Source organism: Chanodichthys erythropterus, chromosome 3 (assembly GCF_024489055.1).
Source record: "Chanodichthys erythropterus isolate Z2021 chromosome 3, ASM2448905v1, whole genome shotgun sequence".
Taxonomy (NCBI): Eukaryota; Metazoa; Chordata; class Actinopteri; order Cypriniformes; family Xenocyprididae; genus Chanodichthys; species Chanodichthys erythropterus.
This window is the reverse complement of record NC_090223.1, coordinates 12,410,794-12,438,013: the sequence shown is the minus strand read 5'-3', so window position 1 is coordinate 12,438,013 and position 27,220 is coordinate 12,410,794. Positions and strand designations below refer to the sequence as shown.

General features: G+C 42.8%; 1 protein-coding gene across 1 annotated transcript; it reads right to left on the bottom strand.

The window, feature by feature from the left end:
* Positions 1-967: 967 nt before the first annotated feature.
* On the bottom strand, positions 968-26,210 carry LOC137003346 (zinc finger protein 271-like). The gene is made up of 3 exons (XM_067363471.1): positions 25,621-26,210; positions 23,931-23,939; positions 968-1,694 (listed from the first exon to the last, which is right to left on the bottom strand). The coding sequence occupies exons 1-3, from the start codon at positions 26,208-26,210 to the stop codon at positions 968-970; spliced, it is 1,326 nt and encodes a 441-aa protein (XP_067219572.1).
* Positions 26,211-27,220: the final 1,010 nt, after the last annotated feature.

The following is a 27,220-nucleotide window of genomic DNA, read 5'->3' as shown; positions in this document are numbered from 1 at the left end:
AATTCATATTTGCAGCCCCTCCAAAGAGGCAAAAGGTACTTAAATAAGTTGAGATATGATCATTTTGTTTGATAATGTGTTCGTTTTTGCATCAATGTAAGACAGCAGTATGTGAACAATGGTAGCTAATCAGTCACATGTTTTGTATGCATTTCAGCTCTTACGTTGGTGAACCATTAGTAAAAGTCTAATCCTTGTACGGGGGGCCTGCTACACCTAGTCTGCCGCCTGCCTCGATCCTCTGCCTGTTAACTGGTTTTATGATTCCTGTACTGCCCTTAAAGTTGAATAAAATTTGCAGATGGATCTTACCTTGAGTCCCGCTTCGTTACAAGTGAACAAAGTGCAAATAAATACTTTTAAAAAATAAACTGAACTTTCACTACAACTATATTTTTCTAAAATATTTTTTTTTCTAAAATATACTAGCTAAAGTACAATTATTTTATAGTGTGTTAAAAGATGTATTGTGAAAATATGATGCTAATATACTTTTATATATTTAAAGATAGTACATTTTTGTTAGTATATTTGCAATGTACTATAGAAAAAGGGAATATATTTAAAATACAATAAAGTATACTTTTTTCACTAGGGTTTACAACCCGCAGCTTCACAATTAATAGAGACGGTATGACTAATTCACACACACAATCACTCTCATTACGTACTGGTACTGTGCACTAATTTATCTTTATCTGATTTAAAACGAGCAGAAATCTGTAAGAAATGTTACTGAACAAAGATACAATAACTGCTGAAAGTGAGCTGTTATGTCAGATCACTCTTTCTGGAGGAAACAATATCCAAGCTTTATTAGTCAAGCATATTTACAGTACAAACCTTGAAAGTGAACTATGGGCAAAAAACAAAACTCATAAACACAATAATCGTTCATTAATAGTAATCGAGGTAAAATGTTCAATTTCAAGGTTTTGATTTTAGGTCATAATCGTCCAGCCCTAATTTAAGTGTGCAGCTCCTTTTGCTTCTTTATGTGGATCCTCTCATGTCTTTTCAGATGTCCTGACACACTGAATCTCTTGTCACAGTGTGAACACTTGTAAGGTTTTTCTCCAGTGTGGATCCTCTCATGTGTTTTTAGAGATGATGAACAACTGAATCTTTTGTCACAGTGTGAACACTTGTAAGGTTTTTCTCCAGTGTGGATCCTCTCATGTGTTTTTAGAGATGATGAACAACTGAATCTCTTGTCACAGTGTGAACACTTGTAAGGTTTTTCTCCAGTGTGGATCCTCTCATGTGTTTTCAGATCTGATGAATAAATGAATCTCCTGTCACAGTGTAAACACATGTAAGGTTTTTCTCCAGTGTGGATCATCTGGTGTTTTTTTAAATCGCCCCCTGTAGTAAAAGTCTTCTCACACTCAAAGCACATGTACTCTCTCACACCAGTATGTATTTTCTGATGTGCTTGTAAAGTGTGCAGCTGTGAAAAACTCTGTCCACACACAGAACATGAATGTGGTTTCTCCTTCGTATGAACTCTCAGGTGTCTCTTCAGGTTTGATTGATAAAGAAATGTTTTCCCACATTGATCACATCTGAACGGCTTCTCTCCAGTGTGGATCCTCATGTGAACATGAAGACTTTTTTTGTATGGGAAATTGTTTCCACATTGTCTGCACATATACGGCTTCTCTCCAGTGTGAATTCTCATGTGATGCTCAAGACTTTGTTTGGTTGTGAAACTCTTTCCACACTGATCACATGTGAACGGCTTCTCTCCAGTATGAACTCTCATGTGACGCTCAAGATATTTAGCTGTGAGACTCTTCCCACACTGAGTGCAGGTTGCAGATTTCTTGGCTCCTCTTTTCTTTAAAAATGTCTTTTTAGTCTTTGAGTGACTCAAAGGTTTTTCTCCAGGTTTGACATGATGTTTCTCCTCCACTTCACTCAGTTCTTCACTTTCCTCCTCCTCTTTAATCATATCTAAAATGGAAGGAAAAATAATAACTTTTATTTTCAGTACATCAAAATAATCCAAAGAGAGAAATACACATATAAACATAAAAGTGAGCCCTGATGTAATAGCAGAAACTAGACAACTTGCTACAAAATATTATCATCACTTTGATGCCTTTTTTATAAATGAATGTTAAGTAATGTCCCTAAAACTTTCCATGAATGAGGATAATTGATCTTTAATTATTATTTTAAAAACATTATTGACAAATCCCATGTTTCTGTAGTGAGAACTTAAAGATGGAGTAAGTAGATTTTGAAAAACACCATTTGGAAGTTAGTCCGCTGACACCAACAACAATCGCGTAACCAATCAGCATTAGGGGGCGTGGCTATAACATTGAGAAAAGAGAACGAGTAAGAGAGAGATTTGAGAAGAAAAAAATACAATACAAAAGAGATTCGAGAAGCTTTCAAACGCTGGAGAGCTAAAAAAAAATATTAAATGAAATCATTATTTTGTTGTGCGTCAGCAGTGATAAACAGACATCCACTCTCATTACTGTGTAACAGTGGCCAGATAGAGTTGAGCAGGTAAACCACTTCACACTGACCACTGCTAGAGAATGAGGTGTTTAGCGTCATTGTTAGTGCTCTCGCCTCGCCTGCCAGCAGTGATCGGCCGGGGTTCAAGACCAACTCTGAGCAACATTGGAGTGTGAGTTTTGGAGGCGGAGCAATGAAGAGAGGGGTGGGTTTGTGTGGGTTGATTCTAATATCAACAATGTCCAATCTACTTATCCCACCTTGAAATATATTTGAGCAACAGCACAATAATCTAATAATCACTTACTTAGTCATCCTGTTGAGTTTGTATATCTCCCCTTTACAGTTTGAGCATTTTCATCTTATCATCTCTGATTTTTCTGGGAAATAAATGTCACTATTTTCACTTATGTTAACAATAACATATTAACAATAATAATAAGAAGAAATAATACGTATTTCTATAACTTTGTTGTTGAGTTATGGAACAGTGTTTGTCATCGTTTGTAACACATTTTTTGTACAATAAATTATTCAAAGAATAATGAGAACCTGAGAAAGTTACAGAAAGAACAAGCTGAAATCAACATTGCTTAGTTCTGGTGAGTTGTGCTAAACTTCGATTCCGATTTCTTTAGACATTGTTTATCAAGAAGTAACAGCCAGGATAAACGCACTTGTCCAAACCCAACTTATTGAAACTTTGTTCAATTCCGTCCTTGTAGTTTTTTTTCTCCTCATTAAAACCAAAGGTGTTCATCAGTGATTGTATATCAAGAGCAAATACATATGTGTGTGCATTTTGTTTTGTGCTTTTAGCAGAAAAAAGTGCTCGATCGTCTGTGTGAAGACTGCGCATTGTGCACGAGCGCCAAGAGAACGAGAGTTACGTATGTAACTGCGGTTCTATGAGTTCTGGATGACCGCCAGAGGCAGTGCTTCACACTGGATATTATCTCTCGTTGCAATTGCATAGGTCGAGTTTAATACCAACAAAGTCCCTCGTGACCAGGATGACTCGGGGTGCTCCCCTATTTAACCCCGTGACTTCCTGCAGACTGTCCCTACGGAATCTTCTCGCACCGACTCCGAGTGACAGAAAGCTCTGGCGGTCATCCAGAACTCATAGAACCGCAGTTACATACGTAACTCTCGTTCTATTTCGTTCTTCCTGACCGCCAGAGGCAGTGCTTCACACTGGATGACTTATAACAACAAGGTCACGAGGAGGTCCTGCTTACCCTTAAGAGGAAGTTGAGGGCCCAGAAAGGACCGCTGCCCCCATGGTATCAGAAGCCGCCACATTAACCCTGTAGTATCTGGAAAAGGTACTTGTTGATGACCATGTAGCTGCTGCACAAATATCACTAAGAGGAACACCTTTTAGTGCAGCCCAAGACGCTGAGATGCCCCTTGTCGAATGACATCTCACCCCCAATGGTACTGAATAATTATTAGATTTGTATGCATGGGAGATTACCTCCACTACCCAGTGCGACAATCTCTGCTTTGAAAGGGGCTGACCTCTTTTTGGCCCCCCGTGACTGAGAAAAAGTTGGTCTGATTGCCGGAAAGCTTCTGTGGCCCTCAGATAGGCCCGGAGGGCTCTTACTGGGCACAAAAGTCTGCTTCCCTCCTCCTGTGTACCCAATACTGTAGGATTAAACACTGTCAACTCAATAGCCTGGTTTCTAAAATTGTCAGAGAGCCTTTTGGGGAGAAATGCTGTGTTCGGCCATAATGTCACTACTGAACCCTCTGCATTCCAGCGCATACAGGATGTGCTGACTGATAACGCGTGGAGTTCACTCACACGCTTAGCCGAAGTAATGGCCAAGAGAAACGCTGTCTTCAGTGAGACCCACTTCAGGTCACTCTGCTCCAGAGGTTCAAACGGGTGCAATGTAAGAGATTTTAAGACTAGGCTCAGGTCCCATGAGGGCACCCGAGTGGGCTGAGGAGGGTGCAGCCGTTGAGCACCTCTAAGAAACTGAGTAACCAAGGAATGAGTCCCCAATGGCTTACCATCTATTCGCACATGATATGCCGAAATTGCAGCCACATATACTCTCAAGGTAGACACTGTCCTATTATTTTCTAACAGAGACTGCAGAAAACGTAAAACCATGGGAACAGGGCATTGCTCTGGGTCCAATGCATGCTTTCTGCACCAATCAGTGAAGAGCTTCCATCGACAGGCATAAGCACTCCTGGTAGAAGGTGCTCTGGAGTTCAATATAGTGTTTTGCACCTCACGATCGCAGACTCTGAAAAGTGGTTCCGGCCTTTCAGAGGCCAAACACAGAGCTGCAGGCGGTCTGGATTCGGGTGCCAAATCTGACCCTCCAACTGGTGGAGAAGATCCCTTCTCCTGGGAAGGCTCCAGGGATCCTGCTCTAGGAGATTGTACATCATTGGAAACCAAGGTCTCCCCGGCCAGTTCGGCGCTACCAACAGCAGTCTGTGGTGTCCTTGAAGGACCCTGTGAACAGTTGCCAAGATCAATGGTATCGGGGGAAAGGCATAAAGTAACTGATCTGGCCAAACGTTTGCTAGAGCATCCTGCCCCAGAGGACTGGATTCCTCCACTAGTGAGAACCAGAGACGGCAATGGGTCGATGTCGCTGAGGCGAAGAGGTTCACCTCCGCCCTGCCAAACCGCTGCCATATCATCTCTACCACCTCTGGGTTGAGTCTTCACTCCCCCGATGGAGGTCTGTGGCGCGACAAATAATCTGCCACCACATTTGACACTCCCGGAATGTGCATCGCTCTGATGCTTGCAAACTGTGGGAAGGCCCAAGTCAACAGTTCCTGAGATACCCGAAGGGACTGGCTGGACCTCGTGCCCCCTTGATGGTTGATGTGATAGACCACTGAAGTGTTGTCGGACCTGACAAGAATGTGCCTGCCCTTCAAAAATGGTACAAAGTGCTTTAGAGCCAACTGTACTGCACGAAGTTCCAAGGTATTTATACTCTCGCTCTTCTCCTGGGGGTTCCAATGTCCTCTGACTGCTCTGTGTTGCCAGACTGCCCCCCAGCCTGCAAGAGACGCGTCGGTCTGGACTACCTCCCTCCGAGAGGGAATCACGCCCAGAGCCACCCCTTTGGTCAGATACGACCTCCTCCTCCATGGCTTCAAGGCCAGAAGGCATCGTTCTGTAATCTTGATCCACCTGTTCCTGTGCCAAACGGGATTCAAGTGGAGACTGTTCACCCATATCTGAAATGGGCGGAGTGATAGGAGGCCTAGCGGTATGACAGCAGCTGCTGCCGCCAACATACCCATGAGCCTGAGGATGCACCTGAACGGAAGTCTGGCCTGCCTTCGAAACTGTTGTAGGAGGAGCTGTATATTGTCCACCCGCTGTGCTGATGGCGAGGCTTTCATTGCTCGTGAATCTAGCATGACACCTATGAACCCCAAAGACTGACTTGGAGTTAGCTGGCTCTTGCTGAAATTCACAGAAAGACCCAGACGGGTAATATGTGACAGTAGCTGTGTGATTTCCAGCACTGCCTGCTCCTGTGAGTGGGAGCAAAGGAGCCAGTCGTCCAAGTACGGAAGCACTTGTAGTCCTGTAGCTTGGATTGGAGCCAGTGCCGCAGCCATGCACCTGGTGAAGACCCGTGGTGATAGGGAGAGGCCGAATGGGAGGACACGGAACTGATAGACCTGTTCCTGAAATGCAAAGCGTAGGAATGGCCTGTGTTGTGGAGCAATTGGAATATGGAAGTACGCATCCTTTAAGTCTACTGTGGTGAACCAGTGCTGCTGCCTGACCGCCTGGAGAACATCGGTTATTCGTAACATGTGAAATGGTAAGACCTTCAGGAACTTGTTTAGGCCGCGAAGGTCGAGTATGGGCCTTACTCCCCCGTCTTTCTTTGGAATTAAGAAGTATATTGAAAAGAACCCATTGAGCCGTTCTGACCCTTCTACTGGTTCGATGGCACCCTTCTGTAGAAGTTGCGCTATTTCTTGTTTTAGTGAAAATGAACTGTTGGGGTCTGAGACTATGGTCATTCTGACCCCGTTGAAAGCGGGCGGCCGCCGTCGGAACTGCAGCTTGTACCCCTGAGTTAGTGTTGCTATAACCCATGGGTCGGAGGTTGTTGTCTCCCAATAACTGAGCTGCTGAGGAGTAAAACGTCCGACGGCTGGCCGCAGACCTTCAGGTCCTGCGTCCCTGGCCTCTAAAATCCCTGGAGGGCCGTTGGCCAGGTGCTCTGCCCCTTGGGGCCTGAAATACTTGCTGTCCCCGAGCCCGGGGCCGCTGAGTAGAATGCTCCACTCGCTGAGATCGCTGTGGCTGAGGCTGGTCTCTCTGAGTATCACCTGGGCGTGTTGAAAACTGAGGCCGTGGTAGATCATGCCCCCTAGAGGGCTGCCTATAATGTAATTGAGACTGAGGAACTCTCCTCAGGTCAGCAAATTGCTGCCTGGTCTGATTCACCTGGACACTGCGTTCCAGCGTCTGCTGTGCAGCTGGTCCAAAGAGCTGTCCTGGAACTACTGGAAGGTCCCTTAGTGTCTTTCTACATGCCTCAGACAGAGGTGATTGTGCCAGCCAGACTTGGCGGCGTGTCTGTGTGAGCGTCGACATCAGCCTGCCCAGCTCTCTTGTCATGAATGCCATTGCTTGAAGCGAGGCATCACTTAAGTTCGAGTTTAAAGGATCACTTCCTGATGTCTGAAGAGATTGAGACAGGGCCAGCATGAGATGTGAGAGAGAATTGCCAATGCGACCCATTCGTGCTGCTGTGTTATATGCCTGGATAAGAAGATCATCTGTAATCCGGCATTGAGGCCGGGGGCAACGAACATTAGGCCTTAAGACCTCCTCTGGGGAGAGAACAAAAGAGGCAATAATTGGATCAACTTTCGGCATTTGACCCAAGCCATACGTGTCTGCATCCTGCATCGCAGCCAATGCTCTGCTTGCACTAGTGGGGTGTGTAAGAGATCTAGGGTTAGCCCAGCATCTTTGCAACTCCTCAATATAATCTTTCGATGGTGGAATAGTAAGAGGAGAGGGTTGCGCTGAACCTCTGAAAAAGGCGCTGGAAGTGGTTGCCACCACCGGGGCTGTGTCAAGACCTAGGCGAGCCAACGCAGCCTGAAGAGCTTGCTTCACCAGTTCTAGCTCCGACTGTGGACTTCCTACAGATCCATGACCAGTGCCCTGGGAGCCATCATGGGAGAGATGGGATTGGTGATCCGAGACAACCTCCACTTCTTCCACATCATAAAATTGGTTGTGAGAAGCCGCCATTGATAGAATATCTTCCTCCATAATGGGCGACTCCGTGGTGGGGGCTTCGACTACAGACACTAGTTTCTCACCCGGTTGTAATTTCATAAGCAAAGACTTAATCTGAGCAAACTCAGCAGTCAACACATCCACTTTCTTGACTAAGGGGTCTTCTTTGCATCTCTTTCCAGCGGAAGCACTGGTTGATTCAACGTTTCTGCGCTTATGCGTTGCCTTACTCGGCGGAGGTGGTGGTAGCGACTCACCCAAAAGTCCTTCCACCAAAGCTATCCTCGAAGTTCTCCACTCCCAAGACATGACACTACAGTTCATGCAAGCATCCTCTGTGAGGCCTTGTCTCAAGTGTTCCAAGCCTAAACAGGAAGGGCAGCAGTCATGCCCATCATCCATCTGCAGCATGGTCATGCACAACGCACACGTATGAGAAATTGTTTCCATTCTGACAACAATTTATTTTTGTAGGCCGAGCGGAATCACTCTGACCGTTGCTGGTCTCAGCCGTCCTTGTTACCAGAATATCTAGAGAATAATAATATATATATATATATATATATATATATATATACACAAACACTTAGTATTTCAGTGTATAAGTAAGTATATATAACCACAATTTTAATTGCCTCCACTACTGTGTTACTTCAACAAGCTCCCAGCAGAGTATTGTACTTCTTGTAGCACAGACACTGACCGCTATACAGAGCGCACACACTCCTAGCGTGGTCTAACTACATCTACAGTTTATTATAGCACTATATGGCCGTACCACAGAGCGGAAACACTCCGTTCTAGCGACCAAAACAACGCCGGGAAAATGTGAACGAACCCCAAGCGTATATGTAAACAAACTCACCCGTCGTCGTTGTTTCCGATCGTGATCTGTTTCTTTCAATGAAACTCCAATTGAATCCGCTGCAGCCTCTGGAGGACGCGCAGTCGCGAAACACCAACAATGGTTTTGTTGCGAAGCTGTGAAGAACGGATTCCAAAAGTGTTGTTGTTTTTTTATTTTTATAATATTCTATGACCTGCAATATGTGCACGCGAGAAGATTATAGGGACAGTCTGCAGGAAGTCACGGGGTTAAATAGGGGAGCACCCCGAGTCATCCTGGTCACGAGGGACTTTGTTGGTATTAAACTCGACCTATGCAATTGCAACGAGAGATAATATCCAGTGTGAAGCACTGCCTCTGGCGGTCAGGAAGAACGAAATAGAACTGATAATAGCGGCAACGAGCAAAAACAACTAATGCCAGCGAGAGATCGCCTCTTATTTATCACAGACCAAAGAATTTCTTATCGAATTGAGATGTTTCTTTCTTTTAGGTACGTCCGTCCATGTTGTGAGATCGAGACACGTCCCACCCGCAAATGCCTATACAACAAGCCTAGCCTACTTTGAGAAAACTATTCAATATTCCACAGAATGAATAGTCTTGTTTTATTTGTTATATCATTATGTCGTTGTATTAGAAACACCCTCGCAGCATTAACATTCTCAACATGAGTCAGGAGAAATTGTGCATATCTTTAGTTTACAGATTACATTGCAGGAGAATATTTGTTTTAAATGTGAATTATTTTATTTAAAAAGTAGACATTTCATGCTTTCTTTAGACCTATGTTTCATGTTTGTGTGATAATTATTCGCTGAGTTTCAGATAACTTTTTAGACGTTTCAGAAAGATTTAAAGAGATGAAAGGGCATTCTGTTTGTTTTTTTCATTTTTTTTTTTCATTTTACAAAAGCAGTAGGTTTCGTTTTTACTGTGAGCGTGCACAAATAAAAGTAGACCATTTGTAGTCTGTGATGATGTCTTGCACTAATCTGTATCGCCAAAAATGACGGAGTAGGCCTATTTTAAGTTTCAGCTGTCAAAATCCATCAGAAAGCGCCAGCGCGTTCGTCGGCCTTAGGGTCAAAAAACATAGTTTCATATTTATGTTTAAATATTAGACTATAGCCTAATATTAGTTTTTAATTTTCATTTATGTTGATTATGAAAAGTGAACAGTATGTCTAAGATAGGCTAATATGATGTCGGGAGACATGCAGTGGATCAGGCGTGATTTTCACCACTTCATTTTTACCAATTCAAGTTTTGTTTTATAATTAGCCTTTCTTTAAAGTGAATTTCGTTTTGTATAAATTGTATCTTAATTTTAATCGATGTTTTATCAACCAATTGGCTGGATTTACGAAATAGGAAGAAAACCAAGAAAGTCAGGTGTGAAGGTCATAATTAATTGATAAAATATTGTTGGTGGAACAATATGTTTTAGTTGAACATTATCTGTAGACATACTGGAACCTAGCTGGAACCTTAAAATGATCATTAATACTCTTGTTATACTATTTAAGGTACTGAAAACTTTCATGCCTTAAATTTATCTGAGCATGAGTAAAATAATGAATGTGATCAGCATGATTGATATTCAAAACGGTAAGCACGCGCTGCATTGTGTGTATCTGCAGTCTGTGAATTTATATGTAGAGTGTCTCCTTTACGCAGAAGCAGAACTGTGTGTTCAAATGCAGTGTTTTGCACCGACGCGAGGCAACGACATAGTCGGCTTTCATTGGCGTCTGTATTTTCCCCTACCAGTTCATATTTTGGCGCTCTAACTCAGTGAAACTTTGCGCCAGTGCGCTGCATCTCATTTAATTACGTCAACACAGCAAATGATGTGATAGGCTACTGGTCACAGAACATAAAAATAACTGCAAATTTACAGTCATAACCTGTGAATTTGTAAAGTCGCCAATGACGATCTCAGCAAAAATATCACTCACAAATTAATATTTTTAGTCGCCAATGTGACAATTTCAGTCGCAGTCTGGAGCCCTGGCTTAGTTCACCCAAAAATGAAAATTCTGTCATTAATTACCCGTAAGACCCTCATTCATCTTTGGAATAGAAATTAAAATATTTTTGATGAAATCTGATGGCTCAGTGAGGCCTCTAATGCCAGCGAGTTAATTTACACTTTCAGAGCCCAGCATTTTTTTTTTTTTTTTGCTGCACAAAAGGTATTCTCAATATGTGTTTTTGTGTTTGTGAAACGTCATCAGGCGCTAATAAAAATAGTTATGAACAGCTTAAATATTAGAAATGTATTTTATGAAACGTCTTCATGAAAATAAAATTGGCCTTGTTTCAGTCTTGCACTGCAGCTAAAGCCATATTCTATTTCAAATCTGAAGATCATTTTGAGAAAACATCTAAAATGCTAACTGATGTTTATTGTCATCCTCAAAGTATCTATTCAGTGTCTCTATTGTTTTGTGGTTCAAACTGCCCCATTCAGTTTCAGTCTCTCCTGCACACATTCACAACTCTCCGGCTTGGTTATGGCTCTAATTATAATTCTTTTGTCATTATTGTAATTACTGATGACTCTCTATTCACATTGTTTTTTTGTTTCTTCTCACTTCACCTTCTTTGAAACATTCAAATGATCTTTACTATTCAAACAGCTGCATAAGGGCTAGCTAGCATGTTAGATTAGCACCCCATCAAAACACGACAATTTATGAGATTAAAACTATGTTTTTGCTCCAAATTAACTCACTCTAATGCAAGTCGAGTGTTTAAAACAATCTTCTGTGATCTGATGTGGCTTCAGAATAATAAATGAGACAGAAAATACATTTTTTATAGTATTCTGCACAGTGATACAGGCTATGTTGATTAGCATTGTGTTATAAATATACACTATACTAAATATACTCTAATATACTCTCCTTCTGCATGTTATTATGAAAGGGATTTCTGTCATATAATTAATGTCATTCTCATTAAAGTCTCAATAAAGTCTCATTCTCTGACTTTCTGCTCGAGGGTGCCCTCTGGCTTCCAGTATGAATGAAAGTGCTCCATCATGCTCCCATCGCCATATATAAGAGTAAAAATTGAATAAATATTACTCCTCTATGTAGAAATTTTACGAAAAATATGAGAATATATAAATATTTCTCAAAATGTACAAACTTTTGAACTAAAAGCCATGAGGAACATTGTTTAGTCAATCGCTAAAGTTTTTTTTTTATCATTGGATGCAGCTGAGGTTCATAATTCATATTAAAATATCGACTCACTTGGTGTTTCATTTTCATAACTTTCAAGACATTACTGTCACTATAAGATTTTCAGACTAAAACAAAGTCAAATACTGAAACTTCAAGTTTAGACCTTTTTAAGGATGTAGTTAGTTGAGGTTATTACAATCTTTTACACCAAAACTAACTCTGAACTAATGTAAACAAAGAACAAATTAGTGTGCCAACATTCTAGCAGGTTAAAATAATATTAGTTTGATCTGATGTTGACAATTAATATGAACATTTCTCAAACCTCCCTTTACTGACCATTTGTTGATAACAAACATTTGTACTAATTTCAGTTCAACTGTTTATCTAAATGTGATGAAGTTCTTGAGTATTTCTAACATGAATGTTGTTCAGCATCATAAATGAATGAAGAATAAACACCAACCTCTTTGTTCTTCAGTATCTTCAGTGTGTTTCATTCTGCAGGGTTCTGGATCACTCATGTTCTCACTGTCCTCTTTAATAAACTCAGTCTTTGCAGATTTCAGCTCCTCCTGATGCTCTGATGCTCTGAAGAGAATATTCCAGCATTTATTGGGGAATTGCAGTGGGAGGAGCTTCACTGATGACAAGATTACAGTGGGAGGAGCATCACTGATGATGTGATGGTGATGGGAGGAGCTGATCTGCCAAAATCAAACATATATCAGTTTGAGTTTGTTTTATAATAAATGACACTTGTAAGCATTTGTGTAGGTCTTTCTATTTATTAATTTGGGAGCTAAATGGTTACAAATGGAGCGGAGAGGAATATCCTTGGAAGAAAGCCACACTTTTTGACCCATAATGTAGACAGGAGGCTTCGACCGGTGGCAATCGGCCTGAGCCTTAGTGCGCGCTTCCACTCGGAGGAGAGTCTTTCGGGCTCTTCTCCAAGTGAGACGACACCTCTGGACAAAAGCGTGAGCAGAGGGGACCGTGACTTCGAATTCCAGACTGGGAAATACAGGTGGCTGGTAACCTAAGCTACACTCAAACAGAAAGAGACCCGTGGATAACACTGGTAACGAGTTTTGTGCGTACTCAAGCCATGAGAGATTCTGGCTCCAGGAGGAAGGATTCTGTGACACCAAACATCGCAACACTCGCTCAAGGTCCTGGTTGGCCCTCTCAGTTTTGCCGTTGCTCTGAGGATGAAAAACAGAAGACAGACTAACACCTGCACCCAGCAAACAACAAAACTCTCTCCAAAATTTGGATACAAATTGGGGCCCCCTGTCAGAAACCACGTCCATCGGGAGGCTATGAATGCGAAAGACGTGATCAATGACAGTAACCGCTGTCTCCTTGGCAGAGGGTAATTTGGGCAAGGGAATAAAATGGGCCGCCTTCGAGAACCAGTCCACTACAATCAAAACGACTGTATTGCCCTGGGATGGCGGGAAGGCTGTGACAAAATCGAGTGCAATGTGTGGACCAGGGTCTCGAAGGGACAGACAGCGGTTGAAGTAAACCCTCCGGATTGCGTCTGGAAGTCTTAGCACGAGCACAAACTGAGCAGGCCAAAACAAAATCTTGGATGTCACGAGCCATGGAGCACCACCAGAATCACTGTTTAACTAAAAAACTGGTACGATTCACTCCTGGATGACACGCCACATTGGAACAATGACCCCATCGAATGACGTCAGACCGTAACCCCTCTGGCACAAACAAATGACTCGGTGGGCAACCGGACGGAGGCGTTACCCCTTCTAAGGCCGTGCGGACCTTTGACTCGATCTCCCCTACAAGCGAGGAGACAACCAGTCTCTCAGGTATAATAATTTTGCAAAAGAAAATAACATGCATGGTGATATAGGTAAAATATTTTGTGGGGTAACACTTTGGTATGGGAAACATATTTACTAATATTTACTATTAACTTTTGCCTCAAACTCCTAATATACTGCTTATTAATAGACAGTAAGTTAGTTATAGCATTTAAGGGTGGATATCAGGTAGGATTTAGGGATGTTGTAGAATAAGGTCATGCAGGTCAGGAATTATTATCAGCTTTATAATTAATAATAAACAGCCAATATGCAAGCTAATAAGCAACTAGTTTAAAGTGAGAATTGTTCCCCATACTAAAGTGTTACCCTTTGTGGAAAAAATGCATATGAAGTTATTTAATGAGCTTCCTCAGTTCACCTGAGTTTCCTAAAGTTAAGTTACTCCTGTCAGCAGCTCTTCCCCTCCGGTGTTGTTGATTTGTTCACTCCTGAAATCAAAGAACATTTTTTCTTCAATGTGATTGGTATTAAATTATTAAACATTAAATGCAATCGAGGTAATTTGATTACCATGAAAGATCATTTCATTTCGTTTCATTTGATTTTCACGCTTCCTGTAAGGGATGTCATACAGCAGTTTAAATAAATTAGCTCACTTCCAATTACCCATTGACAGATTACCAACAAAACCTTAACAAAACTATCAAAGCCCCTCTTCTGATCATAAAGATGTGATTAAAAACGCAAACTTTCATAAGAGCGCAGTATATTAGCCAAACAGTTCTGAAAATGGTTATGCTAACGGACTTTTTTGAAGAAAATAAACCATTTCAATAAAGTAAATATTCAACAGAAGCATGTCAATTACTGGTAAGAAACGTATCCAGAATAGTTGTATATCATTTATGTGATTTTAGGGACTAAACTCACCCGAAAGCAGAAAAAACAACAGCGAGAGAGAGATTTTGCAGCCTGTCCGTTACTGCAGTGCCGCCCATTACCATGGTAACTTCTCCAGTGTTTGAACTTTCAAAGTGCGCGCCCATTAAAACACGTCAAAGTCATGCAGCATTTACATAAATAAGCATCTACCACTACCGGTTTATGACCTGATCCGTTTATTTTGCGGAGGACAAGATATGTTCAGATAATTTGGCTACTTACAAAAACATTTCTGAGCTAAACTAGCTGTACTGAACTAGCATTCTGCTGCTCATCTGCCCTTCACCTCTGAAAAATTGAGATTACAAACTGCCTGTAGTAAACCAAGTGTCATGATCACGAGTTGGAGTACCCTATTTAGCCACCAGAGGGCACTCCAACACGGACTATTGTTCACCACTCAGACTATATTGCCCATAACCCACTTCCCGGACTCATTAGCACTTCATTGCATCCAGCTGTTTTGTATTATGTTATTAGTATCTGTCTATTTATTCTGAGTTTGTGTCTGCTTTTGTTATCTAGGCTTCACGTTTATGGTCACTGGTTTTTGTTTCTGTTTTCTTTGTTTATTGTGGACTGTTCTGTGGACTTTGACCCTTGCCTGTCTGGATTACGTTTTGGATTATCCCATTGAAGCTGCACTTGGATCTTACCCTCTTGTCTCTGTGCCCATACGTGACAGAAGCCTAGATCATGCAAAGATCCAGCAGCGGAAGGATCCGGCCATCTGCTGGGGCTGGGGAGGGTCAGTCCTGTCTGACCAAACTTCGGCAGAAGAGAATGGAGGTGAGGGCCTTCACCCAGAAGTTCTGGTCACGGGCGGAGAGGTTAAGTCTCCCTGATGCGGTGCTCAAGGACATATTCAACGACTGTCTGGATGAACCTATGCCGCAGTGGGAGATGGAGCTGGTGAGGGGGTTAAACTTTTGGAATTTCTCCAATTACCTGTATCTGCGTGGGAATGGGCAGATACGGATACCTCCAGCTCCTGCTCCAGTTCATCAGTTCGCTCCAGCACCCGCTCCAGTCCGTGTGACCGCTCCAGCCCGTGAGTCCGCACCAGCCCATGTGTTCGCTCCAGAGCCTGCTCCAGGCTGTGAGTCCGCTTCAGCCAGTGAGTCCGCTCCAGCCCCGTATGCGCTTCCTGTCAGTCCCATCACAGCCAAGAGGGCTGTCTTCACCTTTTATGTTTTGGCTGTTCTGCATGCCTGGAGAGTGCACGTAAGTTCCCTTGACCACGGACCAGTCTGCCAGCCTGAGCCCGCTGTCGTCCCAGAGCAGCCTGCTGCCGTCCCAGAGCTGTCAGCTCTCCCTGTTATGGCCACGCCGCCCAGGCCGTCTGCCCTGCCACCGCTGCCCAGGCCGCCCGCCCTGCTACTGCTGCCACTCAGCCAGGACTCCGACCTCGATAGAGCCCACATGGTCTGTTCCTCCGGCTCCCCCCTGGCCTTCTGTCAGGGGCTCTGGACCTGGCCCACCGTCCCTCCCCCTGGTCCTCCTCCAGTCCACCTCCTTCCTAAGAATTTTGTTTTTGTATCTGGTAGCCGCTCCTTAAGGAGGGGGTACTGTCATGATCACGAGTTGGAGTGCCCTATTTAGCCACCAGAGGGCACTTCAGCATGGACTATTGTTCACCACTCGGACTACATTTGTTTCTGTTTTCTTTGTTTATTGTGCACTGTTCTGTGGACTTTGACCCTTGCCTGTTTGGATTACCTTTTGGATTATCCCATTAAAGCTGCACTTGGATCTTACCCTCTTGTCTCTGTGCCCATACGTGACACCGAGTGCCTTAGTAACTTTTAGGTGTCACAGATTCAACAAAAGATTTTTCTAATTTACTTAAAGTGTAAACTTACCTGAAAACCGCAGATGTCACCGGAGTCGCCATTTCTCTCGTCAGTTGCAGAGATGAATGGTCACATGCAGATAAGCGTGGCATCGGCTTGCAGTCGCGAGTCGCGCCTATGCCTGGCCGATACTTATTCTCCAATCTAGTCCAATTTAGTGAAGATGGATGCTCCCTGCAACAGCTGGAAGGTTGAAGACATCAACGGCTATGAGGATCGGTATTCTTTACGGTAATGTTGTTCAGCCCTCGGTAGTCAATACACGGTCGCAGGGAACCATCCTTCTTCCCCACAAAACATCCCTCAGGATTGAATGAGGAATCTACTGTATCCACAGCCACGCTGGAGTAATCCTTCTCCACAGCAGCCATCCGACTGTGATGAGCATGTTGATCTCGATGCTGCAGCTGCAAGATCAATCAATCCATCTAATGTACTCGGCAAATCCAGCGCGTAGATCTCATTCTGGATGCGGTCGGCCAGCCCATGCAGAAAAATATCCCACTGTGCCTCTGCATTCCAGTTGCACTCCAGAGTTCGGAATTCGATGGAATAGTCTGTAACAGTTCTTTCTCCTTGATGGAGGTCCACCAAGGCTCAGGCCGCCTCTCTTCCCGAGACCGAGCGATCAAACACCTTCTTGAGTTCTGCACTGAAAGACTGGAACGAGACACATCACAGATGACCCCGCTCCCACACCTCCGTTCCGCACAGCGCTGCTCGTCCTGATAGCAGTGTTATCACAAACGCCACCCTTGACTCCTCTGTGGGAAATGACGACGGCTGGAGAGCAAAAAAAAAGGAACATTTAGCCAGAAAGGAACGGCATAATTGTGGCTCACCAGAATACACTGTGGGGGCTGGCAATCGGGGCTCTGTGGGTCAAGCAGAGAGGTCATCAGGCGGAACCATGGATGGTGGGCTGGGCACAGTGGGAGTGTGGGCAGAGTCGGTTCGCAGTTGTTGCAATTGTGTGGTTAGTTCAGAGACATGCACCACCAAAGCCTGTACAGCGCATCCTGTTGCCACGATCTCTTCTTCCTGACGATCAAAACAGAGGTTTCTACTAGAAAGAATCTCATGTAGTTCGGCAGCACTCTCTGGATCCATGTCTGGTCAGATCGTTATGTCAGGAACAAAAACACCGGATCCAATAGCGAGTGTAAAACAGTTTATTAATCCACAACAGGGCAAGATGGTCAGATACATGCAACACGTCAGACTTCGGTGGCAACGAGATAACAGCAGGCTGGAGTCCAACAGGCAGGTGGTAATCCAGAGAAACAGGGCTTGGATACAACAGGCAGGCGTTAATCCAGAGAAACAGGGCTGGGAGAGAGTCCACACTCGAACAGAAAACAAAACTCACAGGAAACAGGAGACAAGGAAGAACTGCTGGAGACAAGACCACAACGTAAGCACAAGAACGATCTGACATCGAACACAGCAAACAAACGACTACATTTAGGACAGATAATGAGACGCACCTGTTACTGATCAGTGCGGTTAGTCCCCATGGCAACAATAATGACTAACCGACACTGACAGTACCAAAACACAACACACACTCACACGCAGACCAAGCGAGGATGAGTCAGTGAACCCATGAACCGTGACAACAGGGGGAGTGGCTTTATTGCATCAGACACACGTCACTTTACTCACAGCTGATTGGTTGAGTTTGGGTTTGTGATCTCTAACCCAGAATAAATCCTGCTCCGGAGCAGGTTAGCAGTGTAGCGTAAGTTACCATAGCAATGAACCCCGCTAAAAACTAATCCACCTTCATAAGCCCGAAAAACCAGAGTTTACTCAAACTAATCTTGAACTTACCTGGGTAGAACCTGAAACCGGCTTTGTGCAACAGGCCACAGGTGATGAAGAAAGCGACATATTCATTTCAGACCCTCCCCTCAGGATCTTTGTATAGGGTCCCTTTAGCTAAGACAATCAGATTTAAATTTTCAGTTGTACCATGCTATCCATTTGCTTAATTCAAAAAGGAAGAGGCAGGTTTTTTTATTATTATTTTGTTTATCTTAATGTGCAGTTAATGATGTGTATTTCTCTTTTATGTGGTGTGAATAATCCATTATGCCACTGAAGAAATTGCCCCTGAGTGGTTTTATATTTTATTTATATTTTAACCTAAACATAACAATTTCTTAACCTAGCTCTTGATTAGCGCTCCAACACATTATCAAGTTCCTGCTTGTGTAACGGAGGCCAGCTAGTAGTTGCTGTGCGAGTAAACCTCACTCCTCTGATCTCAAGAGATGCTCTAGTGACTGACGCTAGGGGTTGCAGCATTTAGACTCCTTGTTAGAGCGTCCGACTCCCAAGCCAGAGACCCAGGTTCGACTCCCGCACAGAGCAAAGCCAGTAGTACCTGGGTAGAGGGGTTACATTGGTGCCGTGACCCGGATGGAATGAGGTTTGGGGGGGTGAGTGCAACAGATTCGCACCATGTTAACCAATCAGGATCTTGCTTTAGTAGTGAGGGAGGCAGAAATCCGAAACAACAATGGATGACAAAGTCATTGTCGCTGTAAGATACATCTTCATACTTTTATAGAAACAGGAATAAAAATGATCTTGCTTGGAGGAAAGTGAGTGAGGAGGTTGGACAATCTGGTAAATTGTAAAAACGGTCTTTACTTGAGCTATATATAAATATTGAGACTACAAGCTTTAAAGCAGGCAAATTGAGCTTATTCGCTGTATTTTACAACTACTTTCCCGCTGACTAGTTGTGTATTTATTCAGATGTAATGTGTGACGACCTCTGCTGTTGGTCTTGGGTATTGCTGCTTGGTACCTGTTTCCACAAATTGGCAGTCTATTGGATACACCTGTGTCCAGTGCTTCAGGCACTCCTTTAAAAAAAGATCTCCAGTTGAGCCAAAGGGGAACTTTGGGGACTTTGGCCTTGGACTTTGTTTGGTTTTGGACTTTATGTTTTGTTTGATTTGTTTTCTGCATTTTATGCTTCAACACTGTATTACATTTCCAACCATGCACTCTGCCTTACACACTGACGTTACTGATGGATACAGAAACATTGTGATTTCCTTTAATTGTTTTCATTATATTATTTAATGTTACCTTAATTTAATAGTAAATAAACATCTTTTTGACACAAAAAGAAGAAGAAGAGATGCAAACGCACTTAGAATTTGTGCGCAATCTGAGAAAGCACTTTAATCGTTGGTGTACAGTAGTAGACATTAACACATTGGAGGATTTGATTCACTTGATAGTGTTAGAACAATTTAAAAATTCAGTTCCGAGTCGTATAGCTACGTATATCAGTGAGCATAGTGTTAAAACCCCAGAGGAAGCAGCTGTGTTGGCCGATGATTTTGTACTGATGCACAAAACTGCATTTGTTGATTGGCATGCTCGTGACGTTCAGTCCGCTGTGTCTCTGTCCAAGCCTTTGTCTAAGTTTAACTGTGTTTTCACAGGAAAATTCGACCTGAGCAAAACTTGCAATTATTGTCATGAGAAAGGACATTGGAAAGCAGATTGTTCTGTCCTTAAAAATAAATCTAAATGTTCTGCACAGAGTTCACATGTTAAGCCTGCTGCTTTTGCGGCCTCTGTCCTGTCTGTAGGGAGTGAAATTTTTGAAAAGCAAAAAATTGATGTTGATTTCTCTTCTTACTCGCCTTTTATTACAGAAGGTCGTGTATGTCTGGTTGGAGAGAAAGGAGAGAGGAAGTCCCTGTTAAAATCTTGTGAGATACTGGCGCCATGGATTCATTCATTCTAGAATCAGTTTTACCTTTTTCCTCACAGTCTCATACTGGTGCCTCTTCATAAGGTAAGACTTCAGTCAGATTTGATTCAAGGGTGAGGTTGTGGTGGGAGTATGACCAGCTTTGCCAGTTGAGGGGGTCCATATTTTGGGAAATGGACTGGTAGGTGAACGTGTGTGGGCTGATAGCTCAGTGTTCCCTATAGTGTCGTCTGATAATAAAATCGAAACTGAACTGACTTCTTTGTGTCTGGACACAGTATGTGTGGTGACTCGTGCAATGAAACATACAAATGAGGAATTGTAATCAAAAAGAGTCAATCTGATAAGATCTGTTCTAATTTGTATTTGCCTGAACTGTCGTCTTTGTATTTTCCTGTTTCTGCAGAGGAATTAGGAAAAGAACAGCGAAGTGACTCGTCTTTGGATGAACTTCCAGAGTGTTCTTCCAGCAGAAGAGTGTAATGTTGCCCGTGGATATTTTGTTCACAATGGAGTGTTGTTGAGGAAGTGGATTCCTCACAAGGATTTCATTGGTGATCCTGTTTTCCAAGTAGTGGTTCCAACTAAGTTTGGACAAATGATGATCAAAATTGCGCATGATCAATCAGGTCACCAGGCAGTGCGTAAAACTGTTATGACCCCTGACTCAAGGGAAGCAACAAAGACAAGGGACACACGCAAACCAAATATTAAACCCAAGATGATGTTTATTTACTATTAAATTAAGGTAACATTAAATAATATAATGTATTGTATTGCAAACGTTTCAACACCAAACAAAGGCACTTTAAATGAGTCTCCCAACTGTCACTAAAAACAACCAAGTCGTCTAAATAGATGGCACAACCCCCCACACCCGAAATTACTCGGTTCATGAGGCGTTGAAAAGTTGCCGGAGCATTTTGCAGGCCAAAACTCATGACCCGGTAAGAATATAGCCCTGATGGAATAACAAAAGATGAGATTTCTTGTGCTCTCTTGGCACTTGCCAGTAACCTTACAGCAAGTCAAACGTACTGACGAACTTAGCTGAAGCAACCTTGTCTACGCAGTCTTCCACGCGGGGCAAAGAAAAACAGTTTCGTTAAGCTATTAACTTTGTGAAAGTCTGTACAAAATCTCACAGTACCATCTGACTTTCCAACTAAAATACATGGAGAAGCCCAATCCGAAAACGAAGGAACTGCAATATTGTGATCTTGCATATACTCGATTTCCTTCCTCATCACCTCTCGTTTCTCAGGTGCAACAAGATAAAAATGTTGTTTAACAGGTTTTGCTTCCCCCACATCAATGTCATGTTCCACCCAATCAGTACGAGACGGCATGTCACCAAATAATTCAGGAAAACTACGCAACAAGTCACATGTTACAGGAGATAAATGACGGAGAGTAAACTCTAAGTTCTGCAATGACTCTGAATTATTCAATCGACCATGGAACACGGAATCATCAGGCAAAATGGTCTCCTCTTCTTCCCCCACTAAACTCACATTACCCATACCAATGGAAACGGCCGAAAGTGTCAAGACAAAAATGTCACATTTTCCCTATAGGTTAGCCTCATTTTCATAATAAGATTTAAAAACATTTACATGGCACTGTATAACTGACTTTTTCCGCGATGGCATTGCAACGTCATAATTTTCATCAGTCAGTTTACGCTGTACAACAAATGGGCCATCAAATTTAGCTTCAAAAGGAGAAGATACCATAGGCCTTAACACCAAAACTTGATCGCCTGGTTCAAAAACTCGATGCTCAACTGTACGATCATATAATCGCTTCATGTTTTTCTGATGTTTTTCAAGATTTACTTTCGCTAGTTCTCTAGCCTGAATTAGTCTGTTTTTAAACCCTAAAATGTATGACGGCAAGTTTTTAAGAGGCTCTGGAGCTTTACTTAACTCCTGAAATACAGAGAGAAGTCCACAAACTTTATGGCCAAAGACAAAGTCATTAGGGCTAAAACCCACACTTTCCTGCACTACTTCTCGTGGGACTAACATCATCTATGGTAAACCCTCTTCCAAATCTCTATCCAGCTGCACACAGTACGCACAGAGAAGTTACTTTAACGACTGATGGAATCTCTCCAAAGCGCCTTGACTTTCTGCATGATACGCAGTTGATTGATTATGCTTAATGTGCAGCTGTTTTAACACTTGCTGGAAGAGATGAGACGTTAGGTTTGAACCCTGATCACTTTGGATTATTTTTGGAATTCCAAAGACTGATATAAATTGGGTTAAAACTTTCACAATAGAACGGGGCGTAATGGTACGCAGTGGATATGCCACAGGAAAGCGTGTGTTCAAACACATCACTGTGAACAAATAAGTGCTACCTGACTTCGAACGAGGCCCTACACAATCTACAATGAGATGTTCTCCAGTGGCTGCAATTGGTTTCAAAGGAGCAGGTTTCAATACCTGGTTCGGCTTACTCGTTAATTGGCAAGTTTTACATATCTTAATGTAAACAGAGATGTCTCGTTTTAAGCGTGGCCAAAAAAGATATCGCAACAAATGATCAAATCAGACACAATTATTTGTTATAGTTAACCACTAGTTGTTTTAAGCTCACTCTGGAGTGAGTTCTTAGTTACAAGTTTTATTGCACTAAAGTATTTGTGTTGCACATGGAGGAACAGAGACAAAAGACACAGGAATCCTGCATCTTCCCTGCATTTTCCACACAGAACACAGACGTTCCTGCATTAATTTATAGACAGACTGTTCTATAAATGAACATGCATATCCCCAGGAAATGGTATCCATTCTTACTGTTTGTTGTTTTGGACTCAGTGCATTCACATGTTTTATGATACATATAATGTAACTTCAATTATGCCATGTTTAATGTCTATGGGTTCGTATAGAGAAGAATTAAATGCTTGTGTATGCGGTATTTCCATACCTGTGCAACACATCAGTATTACAAGAATCTTTAATAGTTCTTCTTCAAAACTCAGCCAGTTAAATCGTCATGTCTCCGCTAATCGCCCAGAGTCATGCCACATCTCCACTGATCGCCCAGTCACGTCTTCGCTGATCGCCCAGAGTCATGTCACGTCTCAGCCAGTGCAACACATCAGTATTACAAGAATCTTTAATAGTTCTTATTCAAAACTCAGCCAGTTAAATCGTCATGTCTCCGCTGATCGCCCAGAGTCATGCCACGTGTCTGCTGATCGCCGAGAGTCACGTCACGTCTCCGCTGATCTTCCAGAGCCACGTCACGTCCCTGGAACTGACCCAGTGTGAACGATCCTCCACTGACTTCAGCACATGCAGCTGGCATTCGCACTCAAGCCCGCCAGCCGCTTCGCACTCAAGCGTGCCGTCCGCTCCGCACTCAGTCCCTCCATCTGCTCCGCACTCAAGCCCGCCAGTTGCTACGCACACAAGCCTGCCGGTTTCTACGCAATCAAGTCCGCCAGTGTCTACGGAAAAGATGGCTGCTCCGCCAGTATCTATAGACAATATGGTTGCCTGATGCTCCTGACCCGCCATGGCCACCCGAGCCACCTGACCTGCCATGGCTGCCAGACACTCCTGACCCGCCATGGCTGCCCAAGGCTCCTGAACCGCCATGGCTGACCGAGGCTCCTGACCCAATCTTGGCTGCCCGAGGCTCCTGACCCGCCCGTGGCTGCCCAAGGCTCCTGAACCGCCGTGGCTGCCCAAGGCTCCTGAACCGCTTTGGTTGCCCGAGGCTCCTGACTCGCTTTGGTTGCCCGAGGCTCCTGACCCACCCGTGGCTGCCCAAGGCTCCTGAACCGCTGTGGCTGCCCGAGGCTCCTGACCTGCCTTGGCGCCTAGAGTTCCTGGGAACATAACAGAATGTCCCCCTCCCGGAAGGCGCGTCATTGCGCCGTGGATGGCACAACCGGGGAGGGGGGGTGGGTGCCCTGGAGACCTCCATACCCATCTGCACATCCAGTATCATCTGCCAGTAGGTCTCCAGGGCACCCACCCCCCCTCCCCGGGTGTGCCATCCACGGCGCAATGACGCGCCGTCCGGGAGGGGGACATTCTGTTATGTTCCCAGCCATTCCTGGACTCCAATTCCCAGAATCCTCCCTGACAATCACCTGCACTCACTCATCCGATCAGTAATTACTCACACCCAGCTGTAGCACATTACCCGGACTATATAAGTCAGTCACACACAGCCACACATTGCAAAGTCTTGAGTTTCCTATGGTTGTCATTTCTGAGCTTCTCCCTGTCTGTTCTGCCTGTTACCACTTGGACTGTTACCCTGGACTCTGATGTTCGCCGCCTGCCTAGTTTACCTACCTGTTCTTGTTTATCCCTGTCTGCCCCCTGCCTTGACCTCTTGCCTGTCTTTGTTTACCCAGTGTAAATAACCATAAGTATATTTTTGTTATAGAAAATGTAATTGTCTTGTATTTTGAAATGTATAAAGTGAAATGGTTGACTTCCGGTTTTAAGCCACACGCATTTCCTCTTCCTTTGGAAGCGCATGTGCCCTGGTTAGCGCATGGTTTGCAGTATATAGCTTGTTAGCCCAAATACGGCAGTGACTTCGACACAGAGCAGTGATAAACATTAAATTCATATTTGCAGCCCCTCCAAAGAGGCAAAAGGTACTTAAATAAGTTGAGATATGATCATTTTGTGTGAGTCTGCTGCCTGCCTGTTAACTGGTTTTATGATTCCTGTACTGCCCTTAATGTTAAATAAAAGCTGCAGATGGATCTTACCTTGAGTCCCGCTTCGTTACAATTGTTACAGTGATCATTTTCAGCACACAGTTAAAATATACCTCAAATATATTTTTATAAAGTGCAAATAAATACACTATTAAAAAATAAACTGAACTTTCACTTCAATTATATTTTTCTAAAATATACTAGCTAAAATACAATTATTTTAAAGTGTGTTAAAAGATGTATTGTGAAAATATGATGCTAATATACTTTTATATATTTAAAGATAGTACATTTTTGTTAGTATATTTTCAATGTATTATAGAAAAAGGGAATATATTTAAAATACAACAAAGTATACTTTTTTTCATTAGGGTTTACAACCCGCAGCTTCACAATTAATAGAGACGGTATGACTAATTCACACACACAATCGCTCTTATTACGTACTGGTACTGTGCACTAATTTATCTTTATCTGATTTACAACGAGCAGAAATCTGTAAGAAATGTTACTGAACAAAGATACAATAACTGCTGAAAGTGAGCTGTTATGTCAGATCACTCTTTCTGGAGGAAACAATATCCAAGCTTTATTAGTCAAGCATATTTACAGTACAAACCTTGAAAGTGAACTGTGGGCAAAAAACAAAACAAAACCCAGAAACACAATAATCGTTCCTTAATCATAATTGAGGTAAAATGTTCAATTAATTGAGGTTTTGATTTTAGGTCATAATCGTAACTTAAGTATGCAGCTTCTCTCTGCTGTGGATCTTCTCGTGTGTTTTCAGAGATGATGACTGATTGAATCTCTTGTCACAGTGTGAACACTTGTAAGGTTTTTCTCCAGTGTGAATCCTCTGGTGCAGTTTTAAATCGCTTACTGTAATAAAAGTCTTCTCACACTCAAAACACACGTACTCTCTTACACCAGTGTGTGTTTTCTGATGTGCTTGTAAAGTTTGCAGCTGTGAAAAACTCTTTCCACACACAGAACATGAATGTGGTTTCTCCTTCGTATGAACTCTCAGATGTATCTTCAGGTTTGATGGATCAAGAAATGTTTTCCCACACTGATCACACTTGAAAGGCTTCTCTCCAGTATGAATCCTCATGTGAACATCAAGACTTTTTTTGTATGGGAAATTGTTTCCACATTGTCTGCATACATACGGCTTCTCTCCGGTGTGGATCCTCATGTGATGCTCAAGACTTTGTTTGGCTGTGAAATTGTTTCCACACTGAGTGCAGGTGAAAGATTTCTTGGCTCTTCTTTTCTTTAAAAATGTCTTTTTAGTCTTTGAGCGACTCAAAGGTTTTTCTTCAGGTTTGACATGATGTTTCTCCTCCACTTCACTCAGTTCTTCACTCTCCTCCTCCTCTTTAATCATATCTAAAATGAAAGGAAAAATTATTAATTTTATTTTCAGTACATCAAAATAGCTCTATCTAAGATTTTTACTTTAATAAAGCCTAAAAATACCCCGATATGTTTGCAGATATTTAGGAAACATGCTAAGTTCACCTACTTGTTCCTCAGAAAAACAATCCTACAGACAGATATTCTACTATGAAAATGTGTGTTCCGGGCAGAATGTCTGTCTTTGTTTTGGTCTCTGTGAAACCGCATACTGCCAGTTTATCAAATAGTATTTCGACATTACAGATTGCCAGTTGGCGGAAAACACTGCGTATTGCAACCATGGAAGCCAAAAAACAAACTGGGTCAGAGAATCAGGCAATAACGTCAGCTGCGCGTTCCCGCTCTCTTCTCTGTCACGGTGAAGTGACACACCCACGCGGGCGCCTCCTGTCTCTCACTCATCTCATTCGCTCCGGTTAAGTAGTGCTTGTATTGTGCATAATTTTAGTCATTCCCACAGGTTTTGCAGTCACACCTAAAGCGCACACTACTGATCTGTATAAGTGAAGCGAACAAGCGACGCTCAGTCTCAAACAGAGACAAAAGTCAAACAGAGCCACAAGTACCAAAATAAGCGCCTTCCTGTGCTTAAACTGCCAAATACATACAAAAGTATGTCAAAACCAGCAGCACAGGCATAAAACTCTGCATTGAAGAGTTGTTTGTATATGTTGTCATTTATAGTTCTTAGAAAGAAAATCGGAATCGACAAAAATCAGTATCGGCCGATCACACTAACAAAAAATCGGAAATCGGAATCGGCCAAGAAAACTGCAATCGGTGCATCTCTACGCCTCTGAATATCTCTATTAACAACAGCATATGAACAAAACGGATAAATCAGCTCATCAGCTTACTACGGAAGCCCTAAACGGCCATGGATTATTATTTTTTTCTATCTTGTTTGATCACAACTTATTTTTTTGTGATCTCGAGATAACAAAAATTGTTTTCTCGTGATCACGACTTATTTTTCTT

Coding starts and splice junctions, on each gene's coding strand:
- LOC137003346 (XM_067363471.1), bottom strand. CDS start 26,210: ATGATTAAAGAGGAGGAGGAGAGTGAAGAACTGAGTGAAGTGGAGGAG.